This window comes from Aythya ferina, assembly GCF_964211825.1.
Source record: "Aythya ferina genome assembly, chromosome: 1".
NCBI classification, from domain to species: Eukaryota; Metazoa; Chordata; class Aves; order Anseriformes; family Anatidae; genus Aythya; species Aythya ferina.
Window position 1 is genome coordinate 182,631,441 of NC_140296.1, and position 21,147 is coordinate 182,652,587.

Below are 21,147 nucleotides of genomic sequence, written 5' to 3' on the forward strand. Positions count from 1 at the left end.
GAAATTAAAGAATTAAAGTAGTTTTGTGAGCTCAGTGGCAGGGGTCTGACTGTCTTTCCCACCTAGTAACAGTGGGTTATTCTAGCCATCTGCTGAACTCCTGTCAGACAGAAAAAGGCTTACTTCTTACCTCTCAGTCATCAGTAAAAATGATTTTGAATCAAAATCAGCTGCAGTGTTTTAAAGTAGAAAGAAATCAATGTCTTAAATCTAGGTGTCTCCACATCAGCATGTACTCCAGTGGCTAGGGCAACTGTTTCACTGCAGGAGTCTCATGCCACTTGAGACACCATGGGGAATCCAGGCCACCCAGTAGGATGGGCAGGTTTGGCGAAGAACCCTTCTGAACTCTTTCTGGACCAGCAGCTGGAGGCTCAGGCAGATATCAATAGATGTCAATAGATGTCTATGTGTTGGCAACTGAATCCAACACTTGGTATCTAAACTCCCCAAATTAACAGAAGTACAGTTTAAAGTCAGCACTGTCCGAGAGAGTATTTAGTTACAGCATTAATTTAGGTTAGTTGAATAGCTCTGTGCTGACTGGATAAATCTACACTGACATCCACGGACAGGAATGGGAACAGACTGGCACAGAGGGAGTCATCTTTGTATAGACCAGACCTCAAAGTGCAAGTGTCTGAATTCAGAGATGAATCCTCTTCAGTGTTACTGTATGTGTGATGTCTATTTTACCATGAGTGAAATTCACCTACAGAAGCTGAAATTAGAATCAGAAAGCTAAATTATTTGATTTCAGTGTAATGGTTAAGGGGACAAAAGGCATAATTAAAGCAAGTCTGTGTAGAGCCAGACACTATCCTTTCCCTTCCGTTCATGTGATATAGTCAGCTCTTTCCACTTCTTTCATTTGATTGCATTCTCTGAAAGACTTTTCTTCCCAACAACAGCAAAGTCGCCAAATAGTAGGATTTGTTTCATCCTCAATTTTGAAATGACTTGAGGAAAGAACAGCTTTCATCAGTATTTCCTCCCCATGAGAGTTTGTTTCCTTTTAAATCAGTGACTAATTTTCACTCTTGTGTGTTTGAGTCAACAAGGCTTCTCTGCAATTCCCATTGAAGAGGATCAGTTAGTTTGTTATTACTGTGTTTGTCATTTAGTCAGCCCCCCAAGGAGCTGAGCAATTTCCTGTAAAAGTGAAAACGCAAAGTTGCTGCTCTAAGAATTATGTGATCTAATTAAAGACACACTAAGTCATAGAAAAGAATATCAGGCACAAGGCTGAGACTAAGGGATTACTGGATTTACTGTGGGTATGACTGTTGATATTGATAAGCAGTGGGTACTAGGGTAAAGGTTATTTTTTTTAAAGATGTTATTCTATCTGTTGATATTCCTAGACCATTGTGTTGTTTTGCTGTACAACTATTAAACTGCTAGGTTTTATATTTAAGAGAATGCGACCCTTCACATATCTCTTACATCAACTTAGCTGCTGTAAAGAAAATGAATTGTAGAAAATAATCAGGTCAGTGCTTGTTTCCTTTATCTCTTTAATGGAAAATTTTTTCATCAGTCTGAAAATTCAGATTGGTTCTAAGAATATGTGAAGACAGTACTATGGACACAGGGAAGTCAAACTGGAATAAGATTAGTTTAGAAGAGAAAAAAAAAAGACAAATAATTATGTGATGTGTATGAATAAATAGGATTGAGTAAGAGAAGGAAAAAGGTGAAAGAGGTTGCTGGAAGATGGACACATGGCAGTGATTTTTTTTGATAAAGCATAAGAACGGTAAAGAATCCTAAAATTCAGCATGAGAGCGACTGAAGAATTGCATGAATTGTATGAATTGCAGGACTGCGTGACTAAAATCTTCCCGTGAACAGCCCAAACCTTGAAGCTCTCTGAGGCTGGAGAATGACTGGCAAAGGGATTTCAGGTGATCCAGCTCAACAGCACGTGGGGTCAGGATGGGGCTTGGCTGACTCCTGGCACTGCTCTGACCTGATAGATGGGAAGGACTGAGGTCCATAATGTGAACAGAAACCCAATGGCCCAGCCTCAGCTTAGGGCACAGAAAAAACGTCCTGATGTATGCACAACAAATTCTGTTTTTGATAGTTTTTTCCTAGGAAAGCAGTGTCAACACATAGAGTATTGAAATGGTCTCCATGGTTTTCTCATTCCCTAAGTGATCCAGACTAGACTGTCTTTCCACATAAGCATTGTCTTGCTTCACCTCTTCCAAGGCCCAGCCCGTGTCACGTACAGCTGTTTTCTCTACCCATCCAGATCACTGATTCTTTTTAAAGTAATACTTTTGGCGTATGCCTCCCTTCTGGGTTTCTTTTTATTAGTGTCACCAGTGCAGAGATTTTATGAGTGTCCAAGAGCCTTGCATCCTCCCTTGATCACCTGCAGGGCTAGCCAGCAGTGTTAATCACACAGGAGGTTTTGGGATAGACATGACCCGAATAAAATTGTGTGGGAGGGAGAACCAAGATAGTCCAGCTGTGTGACTGGGCTCTCACTACGTGATATTTTTACTTTCTGCTGTTCACTGAGGAGCTAATTTCCTTCAGCTTTCCTCCCCTCTTGCATGGTCAATCTGCCCTGCCTACCCCCACTGTCCCTGGCTTACTCTGGGTCAGCAGGTAAGGTGATGAGGTGAGGGGAGGGGAGGGAGCAAGGGGCAGTACAGCCACAGAGCCCATCATGCCTTTAATGCTGGCATCCTCATTAGCCAGCAGTCAACACAGAGTGGCAGGGTTGTTACTTGCTTTTATTTTCCACTCTCTTTGACCTGGATGGTGTTGCTGTTTGACATAAGTAACTGAGTCCGAGGGCGAGAGCAGCATTCCTTCTCCTCTGCCACTGTCCCAGGGCTCTCATCAGTAGCTGGCAGCGAGTGCTGGCCAGCTGCAGCGAGCCTTCAGAGCTCTGCTTAGAGCCACTGCAGCCGACTGTCACCCCTTTGGATGTTTGTCTTTGGATCCAGGAAACCCTGTGGGGTGACAATGTAAGAGCGAAATTATAGATTAAAGTTATTTTATGTGTTAATAATTCAGCACCTCTGTGACAGGAACGTGCTTCTTTATAGGGGGGATCTATTTCTTCTGCCATCTGGCCCCTAAAAATGCCTACACCTAAGTTGTGAACAGTTTTGTGCCTACTACCATTTTGCTACTGAAGTTGCTTAAAGCCTCATTGATGGCTTACAAAATCAGCATCTGTCTCTTATGGGTTAGTTTGATTATAAATTACTTGCAGCAGGATTTCTGTGTTTTACTACAAGGTCAGATCTCAGCTAGGACTTCAGTAATAACAGCAGATGTGAAGAGACTGAAAAGAACTGCAGCTAAATGAATGTAATTACTTAGCTTTTACTCATATACCATTCTATCTTCTACTGTATTGCTATCACAGAATCATAACTGTGGCTCTAATCACACAACAGGCAAGCAACATTTTTGCTGAGATACTTTTCCAGAGTTTTTATAGCTTATCTGTAAACTTAAGTTCTGGTATGAAGGGTACACAGAGAAGAAGCCCCTTTGGAAGATACTGTAAAATCCTTATCTTTTAACTGAGAGGATACTTTAGGAATGAAGAAGCAAACATTGTATTTAATACTCTTGTCAATGCATTTGCCAAAACAGAGAAGTGACAAACATGGTAAATGATTAATCTAAACTGAAGCTGTGTTTGCTGATGCTTTTATTGGGGAAAAATAAACAACACAGACATTTAAAAATGATGTGCTATCATTTGGTTGTCTTTATAACTCTGAAACTTCACAGTTGTTTTTTATCATGGATTTCGGTGCATTCCAACCCACAGTTTAAATTCCTTTCCATCTAGATCTGGTTTCTTAAAAACTTTTTTTTTTTTTTTTTCCCTATACTAAACATATTTAGATAGCCATTGTTTAAATTTCCAGAAGTTACTAATAATTTGAAGTTTCTTCATTCTAAATATTTGCTGTGGGTTACTTTGAAATTAGCTGTGCTACAGGGGGAGGGATGTCTGCATCTTCTAATACGAAAACATTATAAGGACAGGATCAATAGTTCTGATCAACAGATCAATAGTCAGTGAGTGGGATATCAAACCTGCAGAAATATGCACATCACAAATGAAGCTTATAACACATGTTAAATTCATCGAAAGAGTGTTTAAGCAAGAAATCATCTTCCCATGAAAACAAAATAAATTTTTGCCAGGACTTCAGTGGGTTCAGCCTCCTTCAAATACTCAGCACCAGCTTTGAGTTTCAGAGGCACTTTGTTCTAAGTGCACAGCTTATAAAACTCTGAGCATTAAAGGTTCTCTTTCTTTAGCAACCTCAAGGAACAATGTGTAAGCCATAGGAAAGTATTAATCTTTGTTTCAGAGTCTTTTCATCAGATAGGTCAAATGGATAACAGAAGGCAATTAAATGGAATAGATCTGCTTTCTGTGACAAGCCTGCAATGACCTCAAGTCATGTAAGGACAGTAGTTCAGCTAAAATCATCCATTCTCTGAAATCAGTACTGAAAAATGAAGAAATGCCCTTTTAATGGTCATCACTTTCATGGTTATATAGATTAGGGCAGGTTGCTATACATGACTGAGCAAAAGGAACTGGATAATAGGTTTTGATCAAAATTCACTGATCTTAGATGTGCTCAGGAGTCTGCCTAAGACTCTATGAAAGCTGTTTAAACATCTCCTGATGTGAAGCAATCTTTGCAGCTGTTTAACACACCTTTCAAACCTACGAAGCCTGGAAAGTTGCCCAGCCGTAAATATCAGAGGAGGACCAGTTTGAAGCAGTGCAATTTGTGCAGTCTGTATCAGAAATGAGCTCTTTGTTCTCCAGAAGCCCACACCAGTCAGACAGATGGATGATCCCAGCACAGGAAGCAATACACAGTTCTTCTAACTCACTGAGAAGCCAGGTCAGAGAGCAAGCTTGAAACGCAGGCAGAAATGACCTGTTATCAGTCCTTTCTGAATATTGTGCTCCATTAGAAACTGCTGAGAAGTGATATGAGATGACTATCATTTTCTCTTTTTTTTTTTTTTTTTTTTTTTTTTTTCCCCTGTGTGAGAGAATTTGAGATCCTGCTAGAGACAATCTGCCTCTATGAAAATCTAGGAGGATGTTCAGAAGTTTTTAGATGAAAAGTCTGCCATATACCTCCATTATTAATGCCCTGTCATGTTCTGAGGTGATGTTTGTCCTGCTTAAAAGAAAAGCAACTGGATGAAGACTGTGAGTATAAATGTGCTGAGCCTACAATGTCCTATATGAAAGGAATGAACAATATGATGGACTCAGAACAAAGCACAGCATCTTAGTTGTGTTTCATTCAATCTATAGCCTTGTGCTTCCTTACTCAACCAGGAGCTTTCAAGGTCACTCAATCGTATTGAAATTTTATTTTATTTTATTTTATTTTATTTTATTTTATTTTATTTTATTTTATTTATTTTATTTTATTTTATTTTATTCTAATAAAACTGGCGGTTGATAGGCATTTTAGAAACAAAATGACCTTTTCCTCACAGAGACAATGGTCATAGCTGCTTTTTGCTCCTTGTTTTAAGAGTGTACAATATAGCCTCTTTGATCTCAAGCAAAGTTAAAAAAAAATAAAAAATATCATAACTCCCCTTACAACATCAAAGGATAATAAAAAGGAGAGCATAAAGAAGAGGGCATGTTTGTATTTGTCCTCTGTTTCCTTTTGTTTCAATTAAGTGTTACTCATTTAAAGCAGTGGGTACTCACTTAGTTCAGCCTGTGGGATCTTCTTCTGTTGATTTCCTTATGCCTGCAGACCACCACATGTTTAAGCTGACCTAAACCCTCCATTTACTGTCACTCCACGTGGCTGCAGCCATGTAAACAATGACCTGGCTACATGCCAGGAAGTCTCACTTAGCCCAAAAGTAACTCTAGCAGTTGGTAAACCTTTTGCTCAGCCCCATGTTGTAACTCATTCAGCCATTCTTTATTGCATGTGGGCTGAATCTCATGTTACACTTCAGAAATCTGAGCCAAAGACAAGAAAATAACTTGGGAGCCGGAGTTAGGGGGAGAGGGAGCAAGAAATCATAGCTGTGTAAAACATCTGAAAGGCCTCATTAGATACCAGTGGAGCTGCTGCTGCTGTCATCTGATCTGTTTGACGCTGGTACTTCGAGAGATCGCAGCTGACAGAACAAAATCTGCCGCCAGTTCATGTGACAAAAGGGCACTTAATTTTTTTTGATCTAGAGGTGTTGACTTGCTTTGGTGGATCTTATACCTCTCGTTCCCATATGCTGCCCAGCTGTTCCTGCGATGCAGATCTGTGTTTTACCCACTGCTGTGGTTAGAGGGCTAATGCGTGAATTCAGCTGAGAATGTGCAGTGGCTTCCTTACCCATCCAAATGGCACTGCAGAGACCACCACAGGCAGACGGAGAAGGGATTTCTAAGGTCGAGACTTGGAAATCAGTGCTGTTTGTTGGTGTTTTCAATAGCACCACTCCAGAGACGTCAGCATAAGAAGACTTCTTCAAACCAGAATTTCAATGAGGATTTAAAAAAAAAAAAAAAAAAAAAAAAAAAAAAAAAAAAGTAGGTATTAGGCCTTAGGTCCTTTGCTTTATGCTGGATCAATGGATTGCACAGCCTTTTAAATACTGCATAGCCACTTTAAAAGGAAAAAAGGAAAAATGTTCTTTTCTAGAATACATTTTTCCTCCTTTTGATTTTAAAGGTCTGTGCTACAAAAATTATGCATACTAAGATTAGGAGTTTTGAAAAAGGGAATGTAGTCTGTACAGGAGAACTACAGTATTGGGACTCATTTTATTGCTAACTTGGTTTCTCAAGCTGACTGATACATCAACTGCTGAGCCTCTCTCACTTCTACTATCAAATGTGATTGTTATTTAAAATGTAGCTGTTATTTACATACTTTGAAGGGACTGGTTAATTAACAACAGCTTGCAGAGTGATTTCAAGATGGAAAAACATGTCAATTACAACAAACAGTAAAGACACTGTGAGCTAATTTTCGTTGATGATGATGTTGATTAACAAATTTACAGCTCTGACACACACCGTTACTGCTATTGAGTGCAACAGTAGGTGAAGAGTTGCCATGAGAACTGATGCAGCTGAGTGTTCAATGCTACTGATGTCTCTTTATTATTATGATAATTGTATTCATTGATTACGAGGAGTAGATTTACTGAAGTAAGGGACTGTCACTCTCTCATTAGCTCTGCCTGGTGGTGTGCAAACTGTGTGTCACCTCAAAGGAGCGAGTGCCTTGTGACAGTCTCATTTCCCTTTCTCCTTCTTCCAGCCACTTTGTAATGAGCTCCCTCCCATGTGTGTGCTAACAGAAACCAAACAGGGGTGTGTAAGGCACCATACAAGCAGGATGGTCTATATGGGGAATAATTTAAGAACATTGCCCCTTTTTTAGGTCTCAAATCTAATAACCAGTGACCTGAATTTGTTTAACCTTCTCTTTTATTTGAGAGAGAGATGGTAGTTTTTTGTTTGTTTATTTATTTATTTATTTATTTATTTATTTATTTATTTATTTTTTATGTCAGGGCATTTTACAATGACTTATGGCATCACTAAGGAGCTTCTCTCCAGTGGTTTGAGAATTTTAGGACACTTCTCTTTTTCAATCTGTCTCTACCAATTTTTGCTATATCCTGCTACAGTAAATGGTTCACTGGTTAGTGAAGAATGTCAAAGTATTCTTTTGTATTTCCCCTAAACAGCTAAATTTCTGGTTTATAAGGGGTATATTTAAAAGGGGTAAAGTACAAATGTCATCTCATTATTTTCAAACTCAGCTTTGTGAGTTAATACCATATCGGTTACTTGTTGCCCTAGCAACACAATTAAAACCATATTTTAAAAAGGAAAAGATGCTCTCTACTTTCTGTTAAACAACCCTTTTCTGCTGCCTTCTTCTCATTTTCAGTGAAATATTGGCTTTCTTTTAAATAAGAAAATTGCACTTCAAAAATTGTGCTTTCTCAACACCATGGTCATTTTAACTAAAGCAATTACTGAAAAATGTGCATCTTTGACAAAATTTGGTTTTCAGATTATTTAAGAGCTGTTGTTGTCCTTTCCACAGTTGTGTTAATTGTTTTACATACCTATGGCTTAACGTGTTTATGTTATATACAAGCTTGGTCTGGAACCACAGTTCTGCCTCCTTTCAGCTGCACGCTGTAGCTGTCACGGTAGGACAATCTGCCTCTTTTTCCTCCCAAGGCAGCATTGACCAGGGGGTAGCTTGGATTGCTGTACACTTCACTGGGTTTTGTATAAGCTTGATACTGTTTTTGGTCGACAAAAGCAGTTTTGTTCTTGCTGATTGAAGACTTAGGCCATGAGGCTTCAGCTCCAGAGTCTGACTGTGCTGGGCTGTTCTTGACGGATGTGCTTTGGTATCATGGATAGAGGGGAGCAGGGCTTGGCTCCTGGAGGAGCTGTGTCTTTCCCTTTTACCAGTGTAAGGATACATCAGAAAAAGATCTGTGAAGTCAGCCATGTGTTGTGGAGGGCCTGTATGAGTTTTTGTAATTTTGGTTTTGGCTGAACACCAAAACTGTATGATCAGACTTTATACTCTGAGAAGTATACTTTGTTGTACTTAGTTTAGTTAGTTTAGTTTTCTTGCATAGTCAATAAAAAAGCAGATCCTATCAGAGACTGAGGACTGGTCTCTTTCCCTCTCTCCATTGCTTAAGGACAAAGCCCAAGAATAGTGCTTTGCTAGTATAGACACTTCAGTAAGGTAACTAAAATGATGGATAGGAGTAGGTTCAGTGAGACCATTGAAAATTGCCATGGTGGAATGCCATTTTCTCTGTATGTTACCCATAGGTGGAAATTGCCATAGTGAAATGCCAGTGGTTATTACAAAGTGGATATGGAAAAAATACCACTTGATCTAGCAGGTCTGCTCCCTGTGCATATACAGAAGCAAGTCTGCTAAATAAATGAGTTTACTGGCTTATTCCTGTTATCACTGCACAGGCAAGTAGACAGACAGTAGTCTGTCTTGTCTCTGTACTATCAGCAAACAGGTAGGCGCTTACAAAGTCCAAATCAGTTATAATGCATAATACAACACAAAGATACCAGTGAGAGTATAATCTGAACATGCGGTGCTGTATTAATAACTGCCTGGTTTTGATTAGTAAAGCCTTTGCTCCTGCTAAATGGTGCGTGTAAGGCAAAGGACAAGATTAATTTTAGATCCCAGTTGAGCTTGAAAGGCTGAACTGAGTTGATCTGATGAACAGCTGATAAACATAGACAATCACAATGTCATTTTAACAGGAACAGTATGAAAAAGAATAGTTCTTTTCCTTGAATGGCTGCTCACAGCTCATCGCCAGAAATACAGCTTCAATTTTTTTTTTCATTTTGTGTACTGAAGTGGAGAGCACATGCATTAAAAGAAAAGCTATACAAATCACTTCATAACATTAGCACAATGCAGTATGTCATTAAAAAATATAAGTGATGAGGTTTGGGAATAATGTGAACAGCTTGACTTTTCCTTGACTATTACTTAAGAATTTGAAATGTCTAAAAGTGAGGTGTGTTAGTGTTAATGAAAACCACTCTGCATGAAATAATGACATAAGAGCTCTATGCCTTTTTATAAGCACAGGAGGAACAGTAAATACATACCACCCATTGATTGCTATCACATCACAATATTTTGATTACTATTAATATTCACATGCCTCAGCAATCTTGAGGGCTCTGCTGCATCAGTCCTGCTCCCACTGCATTCAGTTACAGAGCTAAACCTCACATATATTTCAGTAACTACAAAACATAGCCTTAAACTGTCAATCTAGACACAGGGATATGTTGTTATTTACTGAACTGTGTGATTACAGTGGCAAAGTCCCTTGGTCCTTTGTCAAACACATTTCTTATCCACATTAATTTTAATTAGGGCTGTCTGAGAAACACAAGTTTTGGTATTCTATATTTAGAAATAAAGGATTTCTATTTAGAGGAAGGAGGAAATTTTTTTTTTTTTTTTTTTTTTTTTTAATGCAGCACTCGTACTCACATATAAAGTGGGCCAGAGCTTGCAGCTGGAAGGGGGTGCTCAGTGGGTATAAATCTCTCTGCTAGCAGTTCTGAATAGGATGTAGTCTAAGCATTTTCTATTTTATATTTTTGCAGCTCCTCTCTACCTCTTGTGTTTTACACATTTTTTCTTTAACATCAGGAGATGAGTGCTGTTTTCACTGATCTGCTGACTCTCTTTCTCCTTTCCTTGGTACTTTTTCAGACCTGAAGCTCCCAGTTGCCACCCCAGAGTGCTCCAGTCGGCGTGGGCTGTCAAGGGCCAGCATTACAAGCAACATCACCCATGGCAGCAAAACCAATGTCAGGACACACACTGCCCATCTACAGCACTTGTGGAGCCAGGCTAATAGTGCACAGCTGTAAGCTAATCACACCTTACTGAAGAAACTGTGTGTTTCATAATGCATTTAGTTGGGCGTCGGGGATACAGAATGTAGTGAGAATGGAAACCACGGCAGATGAAGCACTTAGATGTATTGTATCTTTTTCTATATACTTGCATGATGTTTTTTGTTTGTTTGTTTTTGTTTTTGTTTTTTAATCTGTAATAGCAAAGCTTGTCCATGCTTTGTGTGTGAACAACTAAGCCCTTATGTTGAGGGCATTTAGACTCCTAGACAGATAAATACAGATCCAGAGACACCCTTGAATGTTTAGGTCTCACAGTGTCTGAGATGTTTCCTGTCCTCATTCCTGCCTTTACCCCTACCAGAGACACACATATATAGTCCTTTGCAAAGAGACTTCCATTAAGAAAAGAACTAAGAAATACTTGAGAACTAGCTGCCCAAATGCTGTTTCCTATATTTCAGTATCACACAGATTATGTGGTCAGGGGCCCTACCATTCTGCAAGGGGAAGAAAAAAGTCTATTTAGCACAGATACTGTTAGATTCTCTTTAAGAAGGCAAAACTGAGGCCTGGTGAGGCCATGTCTTGCCAAAGATTACACAGAAATGGGAGAAAAGTGTGAGGTCCCTCTTTTACCACTAATCACAGTCTTAGATGCATATAATTTGTATACTCTTCCTCTCATTGCATTTGTTGTGAAGTAGAGTGATATTCAGAGATTTTAACAGACAGATTAATAACCACTTTTGTGAATATTCCCAAGTGTCGTTCAAGTTTCTCCATGTAATGAGCTTTTAGAGAACTGATTTTTGCCCAGTTTTGTTTGTTTCTTCCCAGTTTCTATGCTGATTCTTTTTGTGCAGACTATGGGAGTTGTGGCCCACTATCTAGAGAGCCACGTCACTTCCTGAACTAAATTAACTTGCACTTTTATGATTAGCTGATTTATTATGGGCTATTCCTAGGTGTTACAGTTGCTTATAACATTTGGAATCATAGTTCATGTCTTTCCTTAGTACAAGCATGCATCACCACATGTTTGTAGTCTTGTATTACACAGAAGAAAGTACTTATGACAGTGTAGTCTTTCCATATTTTTTTCTGACTTCACTAGAAATCAGTGTTAGGTTTGGATAGTTTTACTATGCACTTCTGTTATTTAAGCTGCTTGGATTTCTTTAATGTTTTTACCTTCACTCTGAATGTCCTGGGTTAGTACTGATGGCTTTTGCAACAAACAATTACAACATGTCCACAATGCCCATATGTACACTCAACCATAACTCCCTCCTAACACAGTTAATTAGTATGTATGGAAATTAAGATTAAAAACTGTGAAAGAAAAAAAAAAAAAAAAAAAAAGGACTTGATAAAAATCTTGACTCCATCCTGCTTGGTTTCATCTACTATGTTACCTAACTTTAGGTTAAAAGAAAATTATTTTCTCCCCTACTTTTTTTATTCTATAGTTCATTTTACTTCTAAAAGAGATGCAGAAGCTCTTCATTAATTCTCCGTGTTGTTATTACTTCCCAGGAATCAGGTCTCAGCCTCACCAGACCACAAGGACATCTTTAAAGCTCAAGACATTTCTGTCATCATAAAAGCATATGTACTAGTCACATCCTTAACACCTTTGCGGGCATTCATTCATTCAGCTGCCACAGTCTGGCATCCACCCAAGAAGAAGCACTTTTCTGTAAAGGTAAAATGTTTTATTTCTGAGTTTTTGCACACTTTTAGTAAAAGTAGAGACAGAAAAACAGGTAATATGCATATTCTCTTTCACCCTTTCTTTATTTGCAGTCCTGAGCTGATGGTGAATGTTCTCCTCAGGTACAGCTTTCATTTCTCAGAAAAAGTGGGGTTTGGTTCATGACAAAGGGGAGAGCTGGCCTGTGCAGTGGGAATTCTGAAGGCACCTGGGGTTTGCTTGCTTCAAAGCCGATTTTTATTGGTGGCATTGGACAGCAGTTGCAAGCTTGGAATTTTCTCTAAAGCACAGCTGCAGGGGTGCTCTGATTCAGTAACATCTTATGCCTGTATATTGATAGTGCTGTAAAAATAGGAAAGTAAATATTTAAAATGGTTTGTTTAGATTTCTTTTTTTAGGTGCAGTAAAACAGAATGGATGAGGGGCAGGGCACTTCCAAACAAGGGGAAGGAAGAATAGTGTGCAGAGGGTATCTCCCCATGGTCTCTAGGTTTTATGAAGAAGGATGCTTCACACATGCCTTGCTTTGATTAACTCTGGAAATGTCCAAGTGCCTGGAGACTCCAGGTCTCCAGGTCTAGTTTGCTTAGCAGTCCTATGGATTTCCAAAGGTATCTTTCCATTCCTTTGTTCTTTCAGCAAAGAGCTGTCCTTGCAACATGGCAGCACTTTGTGAAGGAGCTGCAGTTCTATGGCTGCTCTTTTCTTTTTCAAGGATCAAGTTCTCAAAGTAGCAGTGATTTTGTGAAGTGACATAGCTCAACTCCTGCAGCAGCCATCAGAGGATGGGTGCACTTTGCCCATGTAACTCTCTTGGGGTAGGAGCAAGTCTCATATTTGAATCAGCGTGAATGTTGTGGTATCACTGCCAGGACTCTTGATGATGCTTACCATTTGGTTTGTTTTACAGTTTTAGTTCTCTGAAAGTTAAATGCCTAGTTTAAGCTCGTTATCTAATTCTAGCTATTGGAGAAACAGTATCTTTAAAGTATAAAACATCCCACTCAATGTAGACACTATTTTTGGATTTATTTTATTTTATTATTATTATTATTTTTTTCCTGCTAGAACTATCTGCTTCCTTCCTGTTCTGCTGTGACTGCCTTAAGGAACGTGCCAAATTCTAGATGGCCAAAATTAGGTGAAATAAACCTACTTACCTTAATTTCACTCTTCAGAAGCTGTGGAAGCACATGGAGATAAATTATTTTGCAATTTGTCTGTGTGGGTTTAGGAAGACTACCAAAGGTCACCCACTTTCAAACCCTGGAATTCAGTATAATTTTCTGTATAAAATGCATCATCACTATCATATCTGAAGTAGGCAGTACTTTAAAGGCTAATACTCATTAGTGATTGTGATAGGGCTCTGTAAAATGGCTCCAGCTGAGGGAAGTCTGCTGAAAGGGGTGCTAGCCATCATTTACAGAGCACTTTGGCAGCTGAAGAAACAATAAAAATGATAGATAGAAGCAACAGCATGTTAGCAGTAGTTCCAATCTGGTTACTGCTGCTGTGGTGTTACATCTTCCACAGCTTTAGGCAGACTTGTCAAAATGGCAAGAAATACACAAAAAGTAGGCATCACACAAAGCACATTTGTAATGATGAAGAAATTTAAATGTAAATCAACAGAATGATGGAAAACAGGGTGTATAAGACTGTCTCTCAGCTTAAGCAGTGTGCCCTATAACGAACCTGGAAGGAGTCAGGAAGTCTCCAGGACAAGTGAAACACTGAGAATTTACTTAATGGTCAGATAACACTACTGGGAAAATCATAAAAAATCTTCTGTGCTTGGTGCAGAGGCGTCAGACAGTAGTCATCAGAAAAGACGACAGTGGTCAGGAAAGAATATCTGGGAGAAGGTTTGAATTCAGTTATGGATATCCTGTGAGATGAGGTTGTATCAAGTTTCTAGTAAACTTTATGGAGCCATCACTTGATGCCAGTGCGATGGACAATGCTAGCACAGTGATCTCCTCTCCAAACTATCCAGTGGAGCTACGCATATTCGTTCCAGCTGGGGAATGTGGTCCTGAATGCATATGAATGACTATTCGTTTTCTGCCAGCTCTAGTGTGTAGGAAGGGAAATTGTTACACTGTGAAGCTCCAGCCTGTCAATACTTAGTAAAGACAGAAAGGGTGTCTAAGATGTGTTCTTCTAGTGATTGACAGAATACCCACTTGTGTCACTGGGACCTGATCACGCCTATGGACGAGACTATTGTCTAGAAAAATTTCCTAGTGTATAATTTTTTATTTTTTATATTTTTCCCCAAGAATGGCGGACTAAATTAATTTTTTAATTTTAAAAGAGTTTTAATTTTCTGTATTGCCATCGTAGATGTGCTGCCTTTAGTAATGTTGTACAATAATTTGGAGATCTGATCTGGATATCTGTCAGCAAATATTCTTTTACCAGTGTAATTAAACCATTATGAGTAAGAAATAGATCCACAACTGTGGTTGACTTAGTTACAACTTTATTAATGCAAATTCAGGATATTTGATCTTCTATGCAAAATAACCCTTTACCTTTGCTGGAAGTAACCAGAATGTGGTACGTTAATGTGAAGAAGGCATTTTTCAAGACTGGATACCAAATGATACCAAATGATTTAGAGAAACTGTGTAAAGAAAATAATAAATTTAATGAGTTAAATAATACATTCTCCACTGCTTCTTTGTTAGAAAACTATTGTAAGTGACTCTTACTGTTCAAATTTACTTATCCCAATTGGAGTGACAAGACTTAACAATGAATTCTTGAATAAGCATTAGCCAAATGACAGTTCAGGAGAAGCTTAAGTGCATTGTACACACCAGCTGCCTTTTTTTTTTTTTTTTTTTTTTTTTCTTTTTTTGTGGGAAGGGGGAGGAAAGAGATTAGGAAGATTTGTACCAGTAACTTGGTTCAGAAAGCAAAAGAAGCTAAATATTTAATTGGCGTTAGGATTTTGTGTGTCATTAAGGAGTGACAAAAGTGCAACTCTAGATTTGGGCCCTGGTTGGAAAGACACAGGGAATGACTTTCTGCCACGTTAATGTTTTGCTATGAGGCTTGCATAATAGCTTTATTTCCTTGAGGAAAATTGGAAACCCTTTATTTAGACCATCTGTGCTTTGAAAAATTATTAATAAAATAGAAGATTTTAATTTTGCATATGGTACCAATTAAAGGAGGGGTCATTGTCAACGTGTACAATAATCGCCTTCATAGTATTGGCCTATGCTTGTGTATTGTGCAAAAAGGTGACCTATGAATAAACTTTGGTTTTATAGAAGCTGGTGTGTAAGACACTCTTATATGATTACTTATCTCCAGGTTTAACACTCTATAAATTATCTCCTTTGCTCAGCCACTAGCCTTTCCCAACCCAGTCCCAGTTCATAACTACGGATACATTTTTGTAGGCTCTTGAGGTGCCCCATACTGTGTCACCTGTAAAGGTGTTGCGGGCTGCTTTGAACTGCCCCCTCTCTGGCTCACTGTCCATTTGCTCAACTAAAATATAAGTCAGGTGCCTTCTGGATTTGAATTCATTGACTGGTGTATGTGCATAGACCTAGATACCCTTAGTTGAAACTATGATTTTAAGTGATTTTCAAGTTTTGCAGTGAAGAAAATGTAATACATTAAAGCTGTTTGCTGTTGCTTAAGCTTTCTGTGGTATAAGTCACTATAACTTTCACTGAAATTCTCTTTCTAATGTATTAGCATTTGAAAAATTGAGTAAAGAAAAATATTTTTCATACTTAATATATATGCAAATAAAACTGGACCCTCAACTATCCAGGAAATATGTCTTTTAATATGACATGGAGGTCTGGTTTAGAGCAGAATGTTGAAAATTAGATTGCAGTATTGCCCTCAAGTGGCCAATTTTGATACTACTTCAAGTAAAATTCAAAGATGAATATGAAACAGAATGCAAACGTTCATGCAGATAAAGAGCAAAGCACTTAAAAACCGTAGAAAGACTCAGGATTTTTTTGCTTTGTTTTCTTTTTGGGTTACCAGTTGCTGCCCTGACACCTAGCAAGAGCAAATGCAAAAGCAAATTACCATCAACTCTTAAAAAGATTGCAAGGTTATTTGGGAAGAAAAATTAAATATGTGCATTAGGTGCTGTAAGAACTTAGCATGTGCATTTCACTATTCTTACAAATAGCCTGCACAGAGAATCAAATTCGCTAATGATCCTGCTCCTGGGAGATTGAGCATAACATAAATGCTGTCTCTGCTGTCTCTCATAACATCTAGAACCCTATAATTTCTCTTTTCACTAATATAACAAAAAAGTCTGTTTGGACTGAGGAATATCAAAGATATGCTTATCTGACATACTGTATCTGTTATAGAAAGGTACTCATTAATACATAGGCAGACTGTACCTGCTTCTGGTAACCTGCAAGGTAAGACACACTGAAGTGGAGTATACATGTATATCTTTATATAATAAACTCCAGTGGACTTCAATGCTACGGAGCTCTCTAATGGATTTTTGAATCCGTTTGTGCTTTTGGTCTTCCCAACAACCTGCAGCAATGAGTCTCTAGAGATTAATTATGTAGATTTTTTTTTCCTTTGAAACTTTAACCTGATTATTAATTTCATGTCCCTGATTCTTGTCTTTAGAGAAAGAATGAGTAATCCTTCCTTCTTTACCCTCTCCACGTCTGTGCCAATTTGTCAGGTAGTGTACAAATAGAGTTAAAATTCTACCTGGAGCTCTTTTCTGCTCTTCTCAACAAGAACATCCGAGTTTCTTCGGTAACAGCTCTAGACTGATTATTCTTTATAACAAGTAGGTATGTCATAAATAAATCTTAACACACTATTCTAGGCCCTTAGCTCTCTGTTTTTCTTCTGGTTCATAGATCTTGCACTGGCTCTTCAATCCAAGCAGCTTTGTAAACATGTCTCCACGTGGTTCCCAACTTTCCCTGCCCTATCTCCTGTTACCCTGATTCCCTTTCTGCCTTCCAGCTTCCCTTAATCAAGCTGATTCACATTTGTTTCTCACAGCAAGCTGGAAAATGTTGTTAGTAAATCACCTTTACTTTTCTACTAAGAAGTTGATGTTGCATTGGGAATCAATCATTAGTTCGGACCCATTCAAAGGACCCAATTTAGTGGTTGCTGAAGCTAGTGAACATCAATAATCAGTGACATCAATAAGCGTTGGACTTAGTGTTAACAGCAAGGATCTTTAGAGAAAAGTTTTCTCAGAGGGTCTTTTCTCTATTCACCAGCAAAGATTTAAAATAAGACATCCAGGAGCAAACACTGAAATAGGTGGACAGTGTCCACTGAACTTGATAAAGAAAGAATATCTTCTGAGTAAGTATGCTTAAACAGTGCTGAGGGACAAGAGGATTTATTGTTGTTGTTTTCCACACCTTTTAGATACTATTTCTTTATTATATCTTATGCAAAGAAAAAAAAATATATATATATATATACATTAATTTGAAATTTACTGTATAAAACAGCTGAATAACATCTTGGCTTCCCCCTTCATAATGATAAGATACGTAAGAATAAACCACAGGTGGACTAAACAGACCTACCTAAAGCTAACACTATCAGCTTATGATAAATTACTGCACCATTGAGATGTATTCTAGAGCCACTGTTTTTGATTAGGAGAAGTTTTTCTCCTATTATATATATATATATTTTTTTTTTTTCTATATACTGTGATCTGTGAAGAGGTTTGTCTGTGCTAGCAGACAATACAGGAAATAGTTTCATTTCAAAATCTATTTTTTTTTCAGGCCTTGTATGTGGAATCAGTCTACATTTCTGTAGACACTTTAGATATCTAGATACATCCATTGATATAGTCAAAGAGATTCTTGTTTGTGTGTAAGAGTATTACTGTATCTATGAATGACTATTTACATGCAAAAGTATTTGGACTTGGTGAAGAAATATCACCAAATATAGATTCAGTAAGAAGAATGAATGTACAAAAGTGTACTGAAAGTACACAGCTTACACTGAAAAAGTTAGAAGAGTGATTGAGTTTATTCAAGTGAATACATTCTTGGCTATTTTCAAAGAGAGGTGATTACATTCTTTTGAGACCCTGCAGATCCAATTGATCAGAAAGACTGCAAAAGCTCTGATGCATAGCAAAACAGTCTAGAGAGGATAAGCTTCGTTATTTTAAAAAGTGTCTTTTATTTGTTTTTATTTTATTTTATTTTGTTTTGTTTTTAAACCAAAGGTCACATTTTATATCAGCAGCAGTAAATATTGCTCTCGAATATTATACTGACAGCTTTATCTGTGCTCTAGTTTTTAAGGCTACAACTAGGGGCCAATATGATTGTTTCAAAATGTATTCATACAAATTCTGTAGAGGATGATACATCAAATCCCAAAGTATAAACCTCAAAATTGCACTGATTTACTCAGTAGCTTCAATGGCCTCTTCTAGCTCCTCACCTCTTGTGTAGGTTCAAAGATAAGCTACAGCTCCCCAAATGTAATGCTGTTGCGGGAAAAAGCTGACTAGTTCACATTGTTTTAACAAAATCAGGATAGAAGTGGTTAACTGGTGATATGTAGTTAAATTGCAGCCACTATTAGTAACACGCAAAATCATTATGAATACCAGAACAGAGAAACCATGACACCAGATACTTCAATAATGTTAATAAATACTGCATATCTCTAAACATCCTCCTACCCACCCCCTACCCCAAAGTTCTAATCACACCCACCCATTCACCCTCTCTTATGCTCTCCCCGTCTCTCAAGCAGCATGGATTACAAAGACGGCCCCATTCTCCTGGGATGTGGGTTCTCTACTTTTATGCACCTTTGATTGGACAAGTGGGAGCTCCAGCTCTGCATGTACCCCCTTCCTGTGTGCCCTTGCAGGAGCCATGCCAATGCTGACAACCCAGTAAATTCCTACAGCCCAGGCAGAAGCTGTGGTGCTGGTGGGCTGACCTCTGGTAGTGCCTGACCAGGTTTTGCCTGCTGCCGTCTTTGCTCTAAAGCTTCTTCCAGCCCCCGCTGCAAATTTTCATGCTTCTTTAATATTATTTTTCAAGCTGACTCCTTCCTTCTATCAAAAGTCACTTTGTAATTTCCTGGTTGCTGTTTAATCTTGCTGATGGTTGCCTTTAACATCATCAATTTAGGGCAAACACCCTCCCAGACAGCTTTGTATATTCAAGTCACACAGATATTTTTATCCAGAAGATTTTGTCAAGGGTGGGCTGTGTGAGCTCTCCCGGGTTATATCTCCTACCCATCTTCAGTGTCTCATTTAGATTCCCTGTACACTCACTAGAGGAACAGAGCAGTTTCAGATTGTAATTAATGTCACCATTTCGAGATGTCTACCTTAGGATGGCATAAATCACACTTTTGAAGTGTCTGTCTTGTGCAACGAAGTGTGAAAGGAACCGAGACATTTACCTTGTACGTAGACACAAGCCACGTAATTTTGTAGGGTGGCATTCCTCAATAGATTTTGATACCTAAGTGAATTGTCTGCATGTGAGTTGTGCCTCTGAATTCCTATTGCAATTAACAGAAAGCTAATCAATGCAGTCAGCGAAGGTAGGTGTTTTAAGTTAGGTAAGGAAAATCTTTCTTGTTTATCTTGTCATGTGGCAAGACTGCGTTAGGACTGAGCTGGAAGGCAATCCCAGAAGGATCACCACAGTTTGTTTTCACTACAGTAAAATTCATTTATGGCTTCTGTGGAGTGTTGGAGTCTGACACCCAGTGCACGCAGTGAGTGTGCTGTGTCTGCTCCTCAGCATACTTGGAACAGGCCTTCTAAAAACAAGGGATGGAGGTAGAAGACACGGCTGTCTGAATCAATTTCTACCCTTTCTCAAGCAAATCCTCAGCTAACCATCCATCTAGCTGCCCCAGGCTGCCCCAGAACCTCTCCTAAGAAATTAATTTGTGGAAAAGATGCCAGATGAAAATCCTCTCAAAGGAATTACTACAGTCACCATACCATGCAGGCCTACAAATGGCACGTTCTTCCACTCTCCTTTAGTGTCCATGAAGCTTGTTAATTAAATTGTATTTTTTTTCAGTTTGTCAGGCCTTTTACTGACGGTACAGCGTATTTCTGAGGATTCAAAAGAGCCCATGTCACTGAGATCATAAGGCTTATTTTAATGACTGCAGATTTAGGAAAAAAAAAAAAAAAAAAAAAGGAATTCAAAGTGGGTAGAGAAAAAGTATTTTAAAATCAATATTCTAGGTATTTTATTTATTTATTTATTTTTCCCCCAGTGGCTTATCCTAAAGGAAGAGTGGTTATCACTGAGCTAAAGGTCCATGAGTTAAAGTCAATCTTAAGAATATTTATGTTTCTAGATCATTCTACCTTTAAAGAAAATGTGCAGTTGATTTATGTAATCTGACTGCATTTACACATTTTCTGAAAGGCATTACATAAATGTGTGGAACACATCCCTGACTGTGTGCATCCAGCGTGTGGATGAACATTTTCAAGCTCCTGGGAAGTCTTGCAATTCTGTATACAATGGTGTCATTGTACAATATATATGTCCATGTATGCATTAAGTTTTACAGCCTACTAAAATTTAATCCCTATACCTCTGCTCAGAAATTTGCCAGCCAGAGGTCGGTTTTCTCCCAGACTAAATTCCTGTGATTGCCACCAGATTTTTCCATTCTGTCCTCTTTTTGCTATTCAGTGCTGCTTTTAATCAGCCTCAGTTAATAACGAGATTGAACCTTGCTGGGCAGGAAGTGTTTGCTCTGAAGGTGGGAGAACATGTATCATCTGTAGTGATCTTCTGAAGTAACCTTCATCTCAGTGGCTTTAACACGTTGCAGCTGAACATGGATATTTATAGATTTTGTTTGGCACACTTAGAAGAACGTGAGGTTGCTGCAGGTATTCCTACTTTATCATCCCTATCATCCCCAGTCCACATGCTCTGCATTTTCCCTGTTGGGTGCT

At 38.4% G+C, this 21,147-nt stretch overlaps 1 protein-coding gene across 4 annotated transcripts in view; it reads left to right on the forward strand.

Moving 5' to 3' along the window:
* Window positions 1-21,147, forward strand: part of CPED1 (cadherin like and PC-esterase domain containing 1) — a 147,373-nt gene that overhangs the window by 39,005 nt on the left and 87,221 nt on the right. For all 4 annotated transcript variants that reach the window (XM_084532759.1, XM_084532761.1, XM_084532762.1 and 1 more), the window contains exons 6-7: window positions 10,305-10,461; window positions 11,990-12,158. In XM_084532759.1, the coding sequence (XP_084388885.1) occupies window positions 10,305-10,461; window positions 11,990-12,158 (326 nt within the window). The remainder of the gene's footprint in view (window positions 1-10,304; window positions 10,462-11,989; window positions 12,159-21,147) is intronic.